The following is a 16,313-nucleotide window of genomic DNA, read 5'->3' on the forward strand; positions in this document are numbered from 1 at the left end:
GCCTCCCTGCTGAGCGTCCCCAACTCCCATTTCGCCTGGTGCCTTGCAGCCCTCCCTCTCTGAGCGCCGGCCGGGTGCAGCCAGCAGCCCCCAGCACCTCCACTTCCTGTCTTGTGACCCCTTTTTCTTAGCCTCTTGTTTCTCCTACGCCCCAATCCCTGGCGTCTCGTCCCTTCCAGATGACTTCCCTCTGGAAATCCAACGCTTTCCACTGACTTTTTCTCCCCCCACCCTGCTTCCAAACCACCGTCTAGTCCTGCCTGCGTACCTTTCAGAAGCTGAACCGGAGGCGGGACATCTCCTCCTGGCTGGTGAGTACCCCATTTCCCCTTCCCTCCGCCCAAGTCCCCCAGGCCCAGAGACGCCAAAGGTAGAAACCAGAGAACCAACCAGAAGGGGTCAGCCCTACTTCCCAGCCTCCAATGTCAGAAGGCCCCTGCCTGTCGTCCCCTTCATGATGGCTCGGGGGAGGTGGGGTGACCAGAGGGCCCAGGGCAGGAAGCCAGGCTTCTCCGCTGGGAAGAGCAGTGCCTGATAAACACAGCGCCAGGGGTAGGTGACCCCACTTAGGCTGGCAGGATCCTGGCCCTCCCCTTCCTAGCCCCCAGGTGGGAGTTTGAAAGGGAGGCCGCTGGGCGCAGAAACTGGAGTGCCTGCGTGGGCTTGAAATCTCTTCCCTGTCTGAAGCTCAGGGTCCTTATGGTGTCCTGGGGAATGTCCTTGTGGGGTGGCATCCTGCCTCCTGCAGAGGAAGATTGCCCTAGGCCAGGGCCACTGGGAACCTGGACAAGGCCATAGGCAGGAAAGTGCTTCCAGGGCATGGGCTGACCCCAAGCCCTTCATCTCCCCATGCCACAGATCCGATGGTTCCCTAAAACCCCAGCCAAGTCCGTGGTGGCCCTGAAAACGCCCATCAAGGTGGAGTTGGTAGCCGGGAAGACCTACAGATGGTGTGTGTGTGGCCGCAGCAAGAAGCAGGTGAGAGCCCCCTACCCACATCTCATTAACACAGGACACCCTGGTTGGGACAGTAGGTCTCTCCTGGGAGCTCCTGCCCGAGACCCTCCTCTTTTCCCACACATACCTGAAGGACAACAAAGGGAGGTTGGGGGTGAAGGAACGCTCTCAGGCCAGTGCCACCCACAGCCCTGAGCTCCCTGTTCCCTGTATCCACCCTTTGAGATGAGGCCAGGGAGACAGAAGGTCAGTCTCATGGCCAGGCCGCTGGAGCCCAGGGTCATGTCCCCCGCTTCCGGTGTGCCCTCCTTGGAGCCTCGGCCTGGACTCCCTGCTCTAAGCACCCAGGCGCCGGGTTGTCTCTCTCCCCTCTTCTCTCCCTCCTTCCAGGAAGCACCTGAGCCAGAGGTTCCCAGGCCTTGGACCCCAACACTGGGACGACCGCGGGCGCTCCTGCTCCCAAGAGCCCCTCTCCACTGTCTCCTGCAGCCCCTCCCTCTCTCGGCTGAGGGTGGTTCCCTGGTTCCCTGCTGCTACCTGCTCTCACCTCCCTCTCCCTTCCGCCCCAGGAGCCTTCCTTCCAGCCGGAACCTGACCCATATGGCCAGCCGCCTGGGCCCCTTTCCTTCCTGAGCTGGGCTCTGAACTGTGTGCCTCGAAGCCGTGTGAAGCCCAGGTCCCAAGTCCTGCTTTGCCCCGGACCTGGCTGTGGACTTGGCTGGGTGCAGTCCGGCCCGAGGGCGCGGCAGCATGAGAGGAGTGCCCTCCGCCCTGTGGCCTAGTGCAGGCTGGCCCTCTGCCTTCCTGCCTTCTGCCCTCTGGGGCAGGTTACTGGGTTTTATTTGTGGACTTCTCTCATCTCTCCTCCCACCCTACCCTGACCTCAAGGGTCAGCAAACCAAAGCCAGTTTCCATGACCCAGTCTCTGCTGGAACAGCTTCCAGGGAGGATGGGGAATGTTCTCCTGCACCAGACAGCCGGTTTACCCTTCCTCCCTGCCGCATCCACTCCCCGTAACATGCCCCCTTGTTTCCCCGGAGCCAAACAAAATGGATACCCCAGTCGCAAAGCATTGTGAGGCATGTAGGTTCTCTCCCACGCAGAGAAGTTTTTACCCTGAGAAAATGTGGAAGGAAATGAATTTATGAGCTAGTGGAGACTCAGAGACATTAAGAAAGAAAAAACTATCAGTGTAAACATTGCTGATACCAAAAGTCCCGCTTCACCTTGAAAATTCTGTCCCCGTATCCCAGTCTTCTGGGGCCCCCAGAGACAAATATTGTAGAGCCTCCTACTTAAGTGGGCAAAGTGCCTAAGAACCACCATTTATTCCATTTCCTTGGCACGGCTCTCCTCTCACCCCTGATGAGAGAGGTCAACGAGGACACCCCGGCGGTCGCACTCAGGAGCCCAAGCCCTAGACACAGCGTGCCCGTGCCCTTCCTTCCAGACCTGCCCCACCCCAGCACGTGGGGTTGGGTCTCTAACGTCTCTCTTTCCCTCACCAGCCCTTCTGTGACGGCTCCCACTTCTTCCAACGCACTGGCCTGTCCCCACTCAAGTTCAAGGCCCAGGAGACCCGCACAGTGGCCCTCTGCACCTGCAAGGCCACCCAGAAGGCCCCATACTGTGATGGCACCCACCGGAGTGAGCGGGTGCAGAAGGCAGAAGTGGGCTCCCCACCCTGAGGGCCTGGCTGCCGCCTAGCCCCAGGCCTCTGGCAGGCACCCCATTTGTGGGGAAGGAAACGGAGTGCTGAGCCCAAGAAGGGACCACCCAGGGACCCCAGTCCTCAGTGCTGGCTTGTGAAGGGCTTGCTCCCAATACCTGAGGTCTCTCGGGCAGCCAGGGAACACACCCCTGGCTCATCACCTGCTGGTGAAGGTGGTATTAAACACTGTGCCCACCCAGTGCGGTGCTCTTGTGGTCATTGGTGGGGGGCACACGGCCTACCCCCACTCGGGGTCCTAGCCTGGGATGGAGCATCTGACTGGCCGTAGGGAGGGGGCAGTTCACATTCATTCCATATGGGGCCTCACAAGGCAGGCCAAGCCCAGAGACGAGAGACATGAGGAGGCAGCCAAAGGCCTCACCCACCCGTTCCCTGTCCCCTAAAGAACTACAGCTTCCGGAGAGTATGCAGCATTTATTACAAAGCCAGGAGATACAAATGTCCCAGGGCAGGAGGAGGGTACAGTCACAGCACCTCGGACACGGGACAAGGTGCAAACACAGACAAACCTGATGGGGGGGGGCTCCCGACCCCAAACACCTAGGTTGCAAGGGAGTCTTGCCTCCTCACCTCCTCCCTGATCTGATCTATGTACATTGGAGGAAAAACAGGTGGGCAGGGATCTGCTGGGGTCCACCCTTCGGGGGGCCATCTACTGACCTCTCGGGATGGAGCCAAGGTCAGAGCTTAAAGGTCTCCACCTTCTTGTGCTTTTCGATGCCTCTGTGGCTCTGTCCTGACTCAGCCTCAGCTGGGGGTGGGGAGGGGACTGGAGGACTGTTGGCCTTTGGCACAATCTGGGATCTGTGCTTGTCTGAGATGAACCCCACTCCACCTTTTCACTGCACTCCGGGCCCCCAGGTGGGACTTCGCCAAAACCAGCCTTGCCTGTCGGGGCTCCGGGGTCGGGGCAGGGGCAGGGGCAGAACCGGGCCAAGCGTTTACCCTGCTAAAGCCACAGTGGAATTTCAAGGGCTGAGGCCTCCCGTGGCCTGAATCTTTTCCTCCACAAGATAAATGATGCAAAGGCCACATACACGGGGGTGGGGGGTGTGGGGGGGCAGAACTATTCTTTGCACAAAGTTTCCACTGCAAGAGGAGGAGGTGAGGGAGATGCATCTTTACAACCCACTCAATCCTCAGAACCAGGGGATAAACTGCATTTGTAAAAGGCACTGTCTTAGCGGTTCTCTGGACATTCAACAATGGGGGCGGGGGGCACTGGCAGGGGCAGGACAGCAGCCGAGATGGGGGCAGAAAGGGCAGACCCCATACACAGCCGGCTGGAGTTGTGCCTAAAGCTTTGGGGGCTGGTAGGGCTCCTGGAACACCCCATCTGCCTTGGGAAACGGAAGGAGGATGGAGCGGAGCTTTACTGAGCCTCAGGTGGCCCCTCCAGTCCACCTCCAGGCACCCCCAAAATGAGAGCAGGGCAAATTACACAAGACCTCCTAAAAATGAACACTCCACCCCCCACACATACACACACACATAAAGTTTGTTTCCTGTGGCATTTAAATTAATCTGGTTGGTCCATAGAAAATAAGTATGTATATTTGGTTTTTCCTATGTACATATATATATAGATTTATTTATAAAACCCGCCCCCCACCCCTAAGGCGGGAGGAGCTGGGGAAAGTAGAAGAGGTGGAAAAGGGGCCCAGAAAAAGTGGAGGGGTGGAGAGGCATGGCTGGAAAAGGAGGGAGAGGGTCCCTTTCCTCAAGTTAAGGGGGGCACAGGAGCTCCGTTGACAGTCATCTTGCGCCCCCTGCTGGTGGAAGATGGTGTCTGCAGGCAGTTCGAGGTACCCCCGTTGGCAGCTGTGGTGGTCCCACCGGCTGTCGCAGGGGGAGTGGGGGAGGTAGGGTGGGTGGCTGGGGGCCCTCGGGAGCAGGGCGAGCCGCGGAGGGGGGGGGGGGGGCTGGGCAGGGAGGAGGAGGTGGCCGGCAGGGTGGCAGGGCTGGGAGCCTTGTCGCTGACTGACTCACACTCAGACGCCCCGCTGGTGTTGGTGCCCTCCGAGGGGGTGGGCGCTGTAGGCAAGGTGAGCCGCTTGCAGGCCGGCTGGACCCGGTACTTGAGGGGGAGAGGGCCATTCTGCCGGGAGAGGGGGCAGAGAGAGGCAGGGAAGGGGAGGATGTCAGGAGAAAGAGGCTAACCAGGCAGCTACCCAACCCTCACCCCACGTGCCCAAACAGGAAGAAAGGGCTCCAGGCCTTGGAGAGAAGGGGACAGGCAAAGCAAGACTGACCGAGCAAGGCCAGAGATACAGGGGCACACAAAGACCCGGAGAGGCAGAAAGAACGTGCAAGGCCAGAGGCTGCAGAGACAGGGAGGCTGAAAAGCAGGGAGCAACATTTACTCCCCAACAGCCACCCGGCCCTCCTCTCTGACCCAAATCAGGGCACGTCATCTGCCAAAGAATCCTCTTCTACTTCAGAGTATGGCAGGTCATCATCGAAAGATGGCCCGGACGCTGGCCTGGTGTGGCAGGCCACCCTGGACACGCCCAGCTCATGGGACGAGGCGCGAACGGGGATTACCGGTCACTGTGTGGTCACTGTGGCCACAGACCGACGCCAGACCCTGCACGGCTCCCCTCCCAGCCCTGTCCTCGCCCGGCTCCGCCCTGCTCAGCTCACCCGCCGCCACGGATAGATGTAGGCGATATCCATGAGGGTGTAGTATTCCTTCAGTGGTTCATCCTCGTAGAGAACCTCCACCTGGAGGAGGAGACGGAGGACACCATGACCCCGGTCAGGTTCAAGCCTCTAGCCATTTGGCAATGAGGCTCTAAGCTAGGGGTGGGCAGTGGGACACTGGGGAGGAGGGACTAGCAGGTGTTCCCTTATTTCTCTGGGGTTTCATGGTGGGTTTGACTTCCCTCCCGGACCTGTCCCAACAGAACTCCTGACCACCAGACGGGAAAGGATCCAGAGAAAGCACCCAGATCATTAACAACCCCTGCCCACAGCCATCCACACAGCTGTCTGGGTCCCCTTATATCTCTGGCAGATCCTCCAGGGGGCAAAGAAAAAGCCCAGGTGGGAAAGATCTCGCAGAGCACTAACTCTCACCCAGGCTGCAGTGGAACGACCCAGGGAGCTTTAAAAGAAATACCAATGCTTGGATCTCACCAGAGATTCTGATTTAATCGGTAGGACGTAAATCGGGTTTTAAAGCTCCCTGTGTGATTCTGATCTGCAGCAAAGTTCGGGATCTACTGTCCTAGAGCCTTGATACCCAAAGTGTGGTTCACAGACTAGCAGCATTGCCAGCACCTGGGAGCTTGCTAGAACAGCAGAACCCACTGATCAGAATCTGCGCTTTAACAAGATCTTCAGAGAATCACCGATACATTCAAAATTGAGAAGCAATGTCCGAGAGCGCCGCTGGAATTTCAGACTGCCCTTCCTTCAGCCAGCTGGCCCCAGATAAGACCCAGTATTTTTGCACACATGCCTCTGCCACAGTTCTGAGCACGTAAGCATGAGCGTGTGCACACGCGCACACACACACACCCTCCATCTTGGTCCCATACACCTCTGCACACTGGTTTCAATGGATGAAGACTACCCCACCCTGACCTTGGTTTCAACTATTCTCCTACTCGAGCTCAATCACACAACCATGCAGGCCCTCAAGGACACCGAGCCAGCTCAGAGCAATGGCTGGGACGCACAGATTGTCAGACAGCCACACACAGACACTTAGTTTCTGAAAGGGCCCGGGGACTCGCCTTGTACTTGCTGGGCACATCCATCTTGTTGCGAAGAAACTTGGCGAGATGCATGACGGTCATGGCCGCTGGGCATTGCAGGAATCGCACCCCTGTCTGCCGGGGGAGAGGCACCCAAGGGCTGGGGTCCATCCCAGGCACTCTTTCCCAGCCCACATCCCACTCCTAAGCAGGTCCCCAGCACTCACCTTCTCCTTGTCCCCATCCCCATTCTCCAGAGGACCCTTCTTTTCCTCCCGGTCCCTGGTGGAGGACAAAGAACGAAGCTAGGGAGACCCTGGAACAGGGGGGATCCCCTAATGCACACATCCAGAAGACCCTCCCGGAGGTACCTTCTCTTCCTAGGGGAAGGGGGCCAGGGTGGGAAAAAGGGGCGACCCAACCTAGGACCCCAAAAGACCAGGTGTGGGTCAGACTTGCCTAACACCTTCGTAGAACTCGATGGAGAGGCTGACAATCTCGTTGTCGCTCAGAGCCCCCTTCTCCTGCTCCAGGACCTCGCCGCGGTCCTCATTGGAGCCGTTGGGGACTGTGGAAGGAGAGGGCTCTAAGGGGTTGGCCCAGGACGGGGGAAGGAGGCCCGCCAAGGACCCCGGGATCTCGGAGCTCGGCGGGGTGAGCCCAGCCATCCTGTGGGCCGGGGCGGCGGCGAGCTGGTATGTCATGTGCAAGACGGACAGCCTGGTGCGTCCAGCCCGCGTGCCCGGGGCAGCACTGCGAGCGCGCGCGCGGACAGACAGGTAAACACACTCACCTTCAGTCAGGGGGTATGCTGCATAGAAATCCCGCCGTCGTTTCATCTCATCTGGAAGAGGGAGGCAGGGTGAGGATGGAGCACCAGGCAGGGCAGTGGGGGGCGGGGGTCAGGATGAAGGGTGTGTGGGTACCTTTAAAAAGCCCAGGGACCAATTTATAGACGATGTCTTGGAGAGTTTTGTCAGACCTGGAAAAAAACATAAAGAGTCCTATCCACGACCACCTCACCCTGACCTCCCCGGCCAGGAACCCCCATTCCCACCTCCCTTCCTTGATCCAGGGCCCAGGCGTCAGGGTCCCTAGAGGCGTGGTCTTTACACCTCTGGTATTTCTCAGCCTGGACAAGCTGGATACAAGACAGAGGGAGAGGAAGGGCCCTGGGCTGACACCCTGTGCCTCTCCCCAACCTGCCCCTGCGGCTATGGGAAGCAAGGAGGGCTGAGGGACAGAGGACCGGCATGGCAGGACGGACAGCACCAGGCCCACCTGATGCTCAGCAGCGGCCTGGTTTTATGGACCTGCACGTCACACATGGGACAGTACTTGTTGGTCTCCAGGTAGCGCACGATGCAGGTTTTGCAGACTTGTGGGGGAGGGTGAGAAAGAAAGCAGAGTCAGAGCCCCCTTCATAATCCAGGACCAGCACGCCCCCACGGCCTCTGCTCACATCCAGGTTGCCCCTCCTCTCCACGTTGTCCCCACAGCTCAGCCCCTTCAGAGGCTCAACACGGTCCTGCTTTCCACAGATGGCAATCGCCCCTGACTCGTCCCCGAGGGCGTGTGTGCGTGTCTGGGTCGGACCAGAACCGTGCACCAGGCAGAAAGTGAGCCCCAAGTCTGAGGGAGCGCAGCCCAGCAGCCAGCCTGCTGGACGCCTCCCAGGGTCCCCGACCCCCTTGCCGCCAAGCCCAGAGTGCATGCCAGGGGCACCTGTGTCTTCCGGGGCGGCCAGGGACTCTGGGAGACACCTGAGCATTCAGGTGAAACTCTGGGCTGCCCCCTCGAGTCTCCCCCGCCCCGGACAGTCTTTCTGCGACCAGGGACCGCCACCAGACACATGGACACGAGCCCTCCCCGCAGCAGTGTCCCTCCAGCCTGGGCAGAGACTGCCCACCCCGAGAAGCGGCCCCTCCACCCAGCTCACAGGAATGCAGGCACTCCACGATGGTAGTAGCGTCGATGAAGTACCCTCCACAGAGGGCACACATGAGGTGAGGATTCAGCTCCGTGATTTTGATCCGTGTGGTCCGATGCATGATGCCGGGGTGGGGGGTAGGGGGCCTGGGGAGCGTCACCCTGAGAACGGAAAGTGGAATCAGAAACCCAGAGATCCGACGGCCCCTCCCACAGTCCCCTCCACACCACCCGGTATCTGTCCCCGAGCCCGAGGCCCTTGCTCTCTCTGCCTCTGAGGCCGGACTGGCGACACACACGGGGCCGCCTCTACCGGGCCCCTCTGAGTGTTCACTGGGCGTGGGGGGCTCTGGAGATTCATGTGACCTTGACTGACAAGGTCAGGCTCCATCTCAAGAGCAGGAGCAAAGACTGAAGTTAGACCAACTCTCCAGAGGATATAGGGAGGCAGGAAAATGCGAGAGAACAGAGTTTTTAAAAACGTCCCTGATCCCCATCCACATTCCCTCAAATGAGTGCTAGGAGTTGAGGAACGTCGATCCCCCTCTACCCAGGTGCAAGCCCCCGCCTCGGTGTTTCTACTCCATCCGACCCTGCTTCCATCCCATCACTCTTCCCCCAGGAAGGCAGCCCTGGAAACACCGTGGGCACAGGCTGCCCTAAGTTTAGAGGAAGCACCCCATCGCCTGTCCTAGGTCTGCATCCAGCCTGGCCCCGGAGCAGCTTCCCGGAAATCCACCACACACTGGCCATGCAGGTGCTAGGCCTGGTGCTCAGGCAGGAAATACTAAGGATGGTTCTTCGATGCCCACAGCGGGGAACACGCAGCCCCAGTCGGACCCCGGCCCCGGCAGGTCACGGCCAAGAGCCTGGGCAAAAAAGACTTAGCCCCCTGCACAGGTCCCCTGGATCCCACACACATTCCAGGACCCCTATCCCACGCACACACAGGGACTGCCCCACGTGGGCACCGTCTCCATGGGCTGCGACCTGTCCACAGGCTGTCCAGTGACAGACCCCAAGCTCTCAGAGATGCCTGCCAAGGCTGGGCAGAAAGTTCTCTCCGCAGCGGCCCCGAGCACCCAGCCAGGCCTTGGCAGGGTCTGCGGAGGTCAATCAAGGCCCAGCTCTGGGTTGGCTGATGTGCTTAACTTCTTGGTATAGAAATCAAACCTGCACCTAGAAAGGAAGCCCCCACCGCCAGCTCTTTCCCAGAGGAAAAGCCCAAGGCGTGGGGCTCGGGAGGGTGGCCAAGCCCCAAGGACTCCTTCACAACACACACCCTTCTTTCCTTTCCAGAAAGATTTCTAAAGCCACCACATCGGGTTTTCTAGGACCAGAAATTCAGAGCCAGGATCAACAGTTTCTATAGAGACCCCAGGATGAGTTTGGCCAGGACCCAAACAGCCAACAGAGGCTGGCTAGAGACCGAAAGAGATGGAGAGACACAAAGGCCACATGTGGGAGAGACACCAAGTCTGCAGGGCAGACAGAGGGAAACAAGTGAGCCCAGAGAGGCAGCGAGACGCCGCGGCCGGGAAGTGCAGGCCTGGCCTAAGGAAGGAGAGGGGTGCCTGTCCCACAGAGGGCGGCCCCCAGCCCTCCCTGCAAGGGCTCCCCCTTCACAATCCCGGCTACTCCACTGTTTGCTCATTTCCATGGTAACCCTCTCCCTGGCAAGATGCCCAAATATTATTACAACCATCCAGAGGAGAGAGCAAACTCCAAGTGGCTAGTCTCGCTGAGTGTGTGTAATATCCATGGGATGTGGCCGTGACGTCTGGGACGTCAGCTGAATCTGTGTGTGCATGCACGGCCAGAAACGTCACATTCTGGGTGATGCTGGGTGTCATACCGCCGTCTCTCCCGCTCACACGCACGCACATGGGTACACACACACACACACACGTGCTTCCCCTGCCTAAGTCACCTCATTCACACACTGGCTGTGTTTTTGAAACAAGACACTTTCTCTTACGAACTCCCATCCAGTTCCTGACTGTGGCCCCCCCCACACACAGGAGTTCCCAGGCAAGTGGCCATGACCTTTACCCTTTCACTTCCCTTAGCATGCGTGAGAACTCAGACAGAGATTATCCCTTCTAGATGCAGGGGTCAAGGAAGGAGCTGTGGTGCTTAGTGAATGAAATATTCCTCCTTCTCTGGTGTAAGAACAGGCCCCCTTGCAGCACTCCCTCTCCCCCCACCTCATCCCCAGGGGCCTCACACTGCTACCTCTGGGGCTGGGGGCGGGGAGAAGTACTGATTGGCTCCTCACCTGATTGCCATGGTTACCTGCAGGGCCCTACCAGCAGGTGCCAAGAACAACTGTAAACAGGAGCTCAGTTCCCCCACCTCGCACCCCACACCCCCCCCACCCCAGGCCTCAGGGCCCTACACCTGACACCCAATTCCTCCCCAGCTGCAACTGGCCGGTGTGTTGTGGGAAGGAGAGGGAAGAGGGGAGAAGGGTGCCGGTGGCTGGACCTCCAGCTGTCATCACTCTAGGGAAGAGGTTGGTAGATGGGAAACAGCCCCAGGGAGAAAGAGAGACAAAAATCCATGAAGAGGCCATGGGCCATTTGGAAGTGGCTTCTGTGGAGCCCTGGGGCTTTACCAGGTCAGTCCCAAGGATATCACCACAGGGACCTGAGCACTGTCCCCCTCCCCCCCAACTGCAGCCAAGTCCTTTAACACCTTTTGTCCCCAAACCACTGTCTTTGCAAGAGCATGATCACTGGGCAGCCCATGTTCCTGGCCCCTGGGGATCCAGGTCTGGCCTACAGTGGCAGCAAAGGACCTTGGGTCAGCACCCAGCACCCAATCCCAGCTCCTCCTGGCCTTTCAAGCCTGGCACTTGTCTTTGCCCTTCCTCAAAGCCCCTACTAATTAGAGACCACCCCCCATCTCTCTGTTCTAGCCGGTCTCTTTTGGACGCTACCTGCAATTTAAGCCTCTCCCACTGTCAGGTTTTGTTTTGTTTGTTTTGTTTTTCATTTTCCTCTGCCGAAATAGCCTGTCTCTGATACCCCAGAGACCCCTGCTCCTTCAGATGCCCCCAGACAGCGTTCTCTGCTCTGCCTTTCCTCCACATGAAATCAGGCCCACTCCCCCACTAGAAAATCACCAGGCCTTGGGAAAAGTCACTCAAGGTCACATCCGGACACCTAGAATTGCAGAAGTAGAACAGACCTTAGAAAGCCCCTTGTCCAGGGGCTCCTGGGTGGCTCAGTGGGTTGAGCGTCCAAATCCTGACTTCAGCTCAGGTCATGATCTTGGGGTGGTGAGACAGAGTCCCACATTAGGCTCCATGCTCAGCTTGGAGTCTGCTTGAGTCTCTCTTCCTTTCCCTCTGCTCCCCCCTACACCCACCCCTGCTCTCTCTCTCTCTCTAAAATAACGAATACATAAATCTTAAAAAAGAAGAAAGGAAGGAAGGAAGAGAAAGAAAGAAAGAAGGAAAGAAAGAAAGGTAGGTAGGTACTTGGGTGGCTCAGCTGACTTCACAACTTAAGCATCTGCCTTCGGCTCAGGTCATGATCTCAGGGTCCTGCGCTCAAGCCCTGCAGGGAGCTCCCTGCTCAGCAGGGAGTCTGCTTGTCCCTCTCCCTCTGTCCCTTCCCCTGCTTGTGCTGTCTCTCACTCAAATAAATAAAATCTTAAAAAAAAAAAAAAAAAAAGAAAGGATCTTGTCCAACTCTTTCATTCTCCAGATGAAGAAATTCACCTAAGGTCACCCAGTAACAAAGTGGCAGTCCTAGAATAGAAACTGCCTGACTCCCATTCCCGTGCTCTTTACACACTGGCACCCAGGCCAGGCTCCCCACTCATTTAAGAAATCAATAAGCCTGGCCCAACTCCATCCAGGCAGGTAGAAGGTAGGACTCCAGGCTCCCTAAAAGACCACTCAGTGAGCCTTCTGGGAGGGGTCAGAGTCTGGCCCAAACATAACCTTCAGAACACATTCTCACTTTGAAGTAGATAGAGGGGCAGAAACTAATCCCCTCACCCCACTTCCACGGAACAGGTAGGAAAACTGAGGCTCCGTGGAATATACTAGGTCCATTCCTCTCCTAGCTGTGTGGGTCCAACTGCACGAGCTCTGTGTATTTGCATGTGGAGGGGGAGTATAGGAGTCTGCCTGGGGACAATGTCAACCTCTCTGTGTTCCCTGACCCTTGACCCTGGGACCTGCCCCTCCCTCCAGCAGCATCGGAACATCCTCTAGTCTCCTGAAACTGGGCTTAACGTCCCCTGCCTTTCCCCCTCTCAGCTTCCTAAGACCAAACAAAGACAAAAACCCAAAATATACACAGAGAGCTACACACTGCCGAATACACACAGATGCACACAAAGCCAGACACACCCCCTCCATCTCTCTCACACAACACCCAAGGCCAGACAGACATTTGGCCAGACACACGCACGTATATGTACCAGGCCAGACACACCCCATCACACATACAGCCAGACCAGAGCCAGGCCCACACTTGCCAGATGCACAAGCCACCCCCACCCACCCCAGAAGTACACAGTCTGACATGCCCGCCTGAAACCAGAGCTGCAAATACACACTAACCTTTTGTGCATCCCTGGTCCACCCAGGGTAAATTGTAACATAAGTCTTCCAGCAACAAAGGCAGTGCAGCTCCCAACTCCACTCTGGGGGCCAGAGGCTGGAGGAGCAGGGTGGGCATCTGACCTGCACAAAGATGTAGCCTCTTCCTGCTCAGGCTCTCTCCATTCCCATGGCAACAGCTCCATCAACCAACATCTCTCCCGCAAGGCCAGGGGCAGCAGAGAGCACCCCCCTTCCTGCCCACCCCCAAAGACTTCAACTTGAACCCCACTCAAGCTACACAGGGTCCCGATCCCGCGTCCAAGGTCTCACCCTGGGTCTGTTTCCCGGCCTCCTTCCAGAGACAGCTCTAAGACCTCAACCCCCAACTCCAAACCAGGGAACCCCTGGGAAAACCTCCCTACCCAAAAGCTGCAACAGAGCTGGCTTTATGCTCCTTCTTCCAAGTACTAACACCTTGGAACAGAGTGGAGACGGGAGGAAGAGAAATTAGAGTTTCAGGAACAGATACAAACTGCAAGAGGCCCAGAGAAGGAGGCATCAGAACAGAGCAGGAGACAACCGGAGACCAACCCCCCCTTCCCCCTCAAGCCACAGGGAGTCCGGGAGAGACTGAGGCATATATATGTATGCGGAGAGGGGTTACTCTAAGAGACAAAGACGAGGGAGAAGCGCGGAATAACACTTCCACAATATTTACAGGCAAATTCCCCACCCCCAGGCCTCTTCCTTCCCCACCTCAAGCCATCCGGAGCAATTCTGGGCAGATGGGGGCAGTGGGGGAGGGGGGGAGAGGCACGCCTGGGCCCACTGTGGAGACTGGAGGGGCAGTGGTGTCTGCGGGCCGACAAGTCCCACCCCCTCAGAGCTAGAGGCAGGAGGGCCAGGGCAGGGAGGGGGCGGCCCGGCTCTCCAGGAGAAGAGGGGGCCGTTCGGTCAGACCCCTCCTGCCTCCGCTGGCGATAGGAAATATCGCGATAACTCCCCCCCCCCCAATCTCCATTCTACTCCCTCCTCCCGGGCTTCCCCCGGAGCCTGGGTCAGAGGATCAGGGATCCCAGTTACCCGGTGGCCGCTCCTACCTTCCCTAGAGTCAAACTTTCGGCGGGGCCCAAGGAGGGGGTGTTCCAGAGAAAGAAGCTCTGCCGAGGTGGTTCGGGGAGGGGGCGGGGCGCCCGGTCCTGGGGCGGGGGGGCGGGGTGGGAAGGACCCGCTGGGGGGAGGTGCCCGGGAGGCCGGGGACCCGGGCAAGGAGGAGCGCCCTCCCCCGGCCCCGCAGCAATCAGAAAGGCATGTCGCCTGGCTGCCGGCCTCAAGTCCTTGCGCGTCCACGACGCCCCAGTGCCCACGGCAGAAGCAGAGAGCGACCCCTCCCCAAACCGAAGGGGGTAGTGGGGCAGGGCCAGGGGCTGCTCTGGCTCGTGGGGCGGGCGAAGGGGTTAGAGATCCGGCCCGGCGCGTAGCCCACAGCCCCTGTGGCTGCCTCGGACCCTCCCCCTCGCTACCTCGGGAGCAGGTCTGCGAGGGGGCTGCGGCACAAAGAGGTGGTGGTCGAGGGAGACGCCAAATCGCTAAAAGGGGGAATCCATTTCGGCCATCTTGGAAGGGAGGAAAGGGAAAAGGGGAGAGAAAAGGGAGAAAGAAAGGCGGACGGGGCGAGCTAGGATAGGGGCTGGCGGGGTGGGGCGGGGACGCAAGAAGCAGGCCCGGCTCCGAGTCTCCCCCTCCCACAGGGGTGTGTAGAGAGGGATGGGCCGGCCCCCCCCCATCCCCATTCTGGTTGCGTGGTAGGAGAAGGAAAGGACCGGGAGTCTGCCTCCACTTACCTGGGTTCGGGGTCCGGTGGGTCTCGGGGAGGGGGGGATGGGAGGGAGGGAGGGAAGGGAGGGGAGGGGGGCCGCAGCCGTGTCGCTCGCTCCGGCGGCGGGAGGGGAGAAACCTACGGTAAGAAAGGAGTTTGTGAAAGCGGCTTGGGGTGGGAGGGAGAGAGGGGAGGGGAGGGGAGGGGACGGAGGGGGGAGGGGAGGGACCGGGGCTGGGGGGGGTACAAAATGGCTTTTTTCCTCCAGACAAGAGTAGGTCCCGCCCACTACTCACCCACGTGACCTCATTCCTTCAGGGTGTTCGCGGAGAGGGGAAGAGGAGGAGGGGGAGAGGCTAACGCGGCTGCCCCCACACTGGGTGCCGGGCCCCCTAAACTGGGACACGACCTCACTCTTCCCAAACAGCCCCTGGCCCTGGAAGATGTATCCTCTTCTCTGTTAACCTCCTTAATTAACCCTCCCCCCACAAAAGATGTGTGTGCGCCCCCCACCCCCTGACCCTGCGATCCCCGCCAATAAGCTGGGGCGCCTGGAAAATGGTGAAAGGAGGACTGGGCTGAAATGTGGTTCGTTCTGCAGTCCTACCCGCCACGGCCTGGGCCGAAGGGCGATGGGCTCGGGCCGGGGACGCGACGCCTCCGGCCACGCGTCCAGGGTATTTTCATTCACTCTAAGTGACACTCCCTTAAAATCAATAACTGCAATCGTGGGGGAGAGCGTGTCCTCCCCACCCCCCTGGCCCCGCTCAGCGGCCCGATCACCGGCTCTAAAAGGCAGACCCCCGGGATCCAGCGGAGGCGCCTCGGAGGAGAGGCCTGGGGGTAGCCTGAGGGCGGGGGTCGGTTTGCTGGGGTGGAGGCTGGCGCCCCCCGCGTGCTCGCGCGGAGAAGAATGGAACGCAACCTGGGCCGGGGGACAGGCTGAAGACGCGGACTCAGGCTCCGGGTCTGGGACACAGTAACCCGGTCGCATACGAGAGGCCCGACTGGACTAGAAAACCAGGCGCCGGGGCTCGAAAGTGGGCCCGCGCTTTTTCTCCTGCCTTGAGCTGCTTCCCGCATTTTTCTCCCGGCCGCCGATCGCGCTTGGAGCTCTGCGCGGTTGGTGCGCCTCCCTCGCCCCGGCGGCGGGAGGAGCCCGGCGAGCGCAAAGGCGGCTGGTGCCAGTCCGCCTCCGACCGTCGCTCCCGGCTCCTCCCAGCGCTCGGGCTCCCGTCCCCAGTGGCTCCCGCCGGGAGGGGAAAAACGAGGAGGGAGGCTTGGAAAGGCGGGGAGGAGCGGCCGAGGCTGGCGCCGGGGAAGCCAATCGATACTACGTTACGGCGACGACCCGGGCCCTGCCTCATTAGGACGGTCGATTCGCTTATTCGTTATTCAAGATTTATTAGAGATGGTCACTGGGTTTGTCCCTCCAGAGAGCTCGATTATCTGGCCAGACGGGCCATTAAGCGCACTGGCGGTGGGTGGCTCGAGTTAGGAAATTAGGAGACAAATCTTCCGCAAGCTTCGGAGTGCCTGCCTCCGCGCTCGCAGCTCAGGCAGAGCCGAAGCTGGGCCCCCCGGACGGAATGCTTTCACCCTTTTTGGCCAGCG

The 16,313-nt window shown here is 59.3% G+C and overlaps 2 protein-coding genes across 5 annotated transcripts in view; one reads left to right on the forward strand and one right to left on the reverse strand.

Annotated features, from left to right (window-relative positions):
* Window positions 1-2,867, forward strand: part of CISD3 (CDGSH iron sulfur domain 3) — a 3,432-nt gene extending 565 nt beyond the window's left edge. The window contains exons 2-4 of the mRNA XM_021704375.1: window positions 255-311; window positions 859-978; window positions 2,466-2,867. Coding sequence (XP_021560050.1) covers window positions 255-311; window positions 859-978; window positions 2,466-2,645 — 357 coding nt within the window. The 3' untranslated portion in view covers window positions 2,646-2,867. The remainder of the gene's footprint in view (window positions 1-254; window positions 312-858; window positions 979-2,465) is intronic.
* A 227-nt stretch (window positions 2,868-3,094) lies between these two features.
* Window positions 3,095-14,049, reverse strand: PCGF2 (polycomb group ring finger 2). 4 transcript variants are annotated; one of them, XM_021704034.1, is made up of 11 exons: window positions 12,899-13,123; window positions 8,330-8,481; window positions 7,672-7,768; window positions 7,317-7,372; window positions 7,184-7,234; window positions 6,850-6,958; window positions 6,618-6,672; window positions 6,430-6,525; window positions 5,333-5,413; window positions 4,679-4,787; window positions 3,095-4,478 (listed from the first exon to the last, which is right to left on the reverse strand). In XM_021704034.1, the coding sequence occupies exons 1-11, from the start codon at window positions 13,081-13,083 to the stop codon at window positions 4,282-4,284; spliced, it is 1,188 nt and encodes a 395-aa protein (XP_021559709.1). In that variant the 5' UTR covers window positions 13,084-13,123; the 3' UTR covers window positions 3,095-4,281. The 4 variants fall into 4 exon arrangements, with proteins under 4 accessions (XP_021559709.1, XP_021559712.2, XP_021559708.2 ...); XM_021704035.1 differs by having other exon boundaries at window positions 4,326-4,528; XM_021704037.2 differs by lacking the exon at window positions 12,899-13,123 and adding an exon at window positions 13,981-14,049 and having other exon boundaries at window positions 3,095-4,787.
* Between the last annotated feature and the right edge of the window lie 2,264 nt (window positions 14,050-16,313).

Source organism: Neomonachus schauinslandi, chromosome 15, assembly GCF_002201575.2.
Source record: "Neomonachus schauinslandi chromosome 15, ASM220157v2, whole genome shotgun sequence".
In the NCBI taxonomy this organism is placed as follows: Eukaryota; Metazoa; Chordata; class Mammalia; order Carnivora; family Phocidae; genus Neomonachus; species Neomonachus schauinslandi.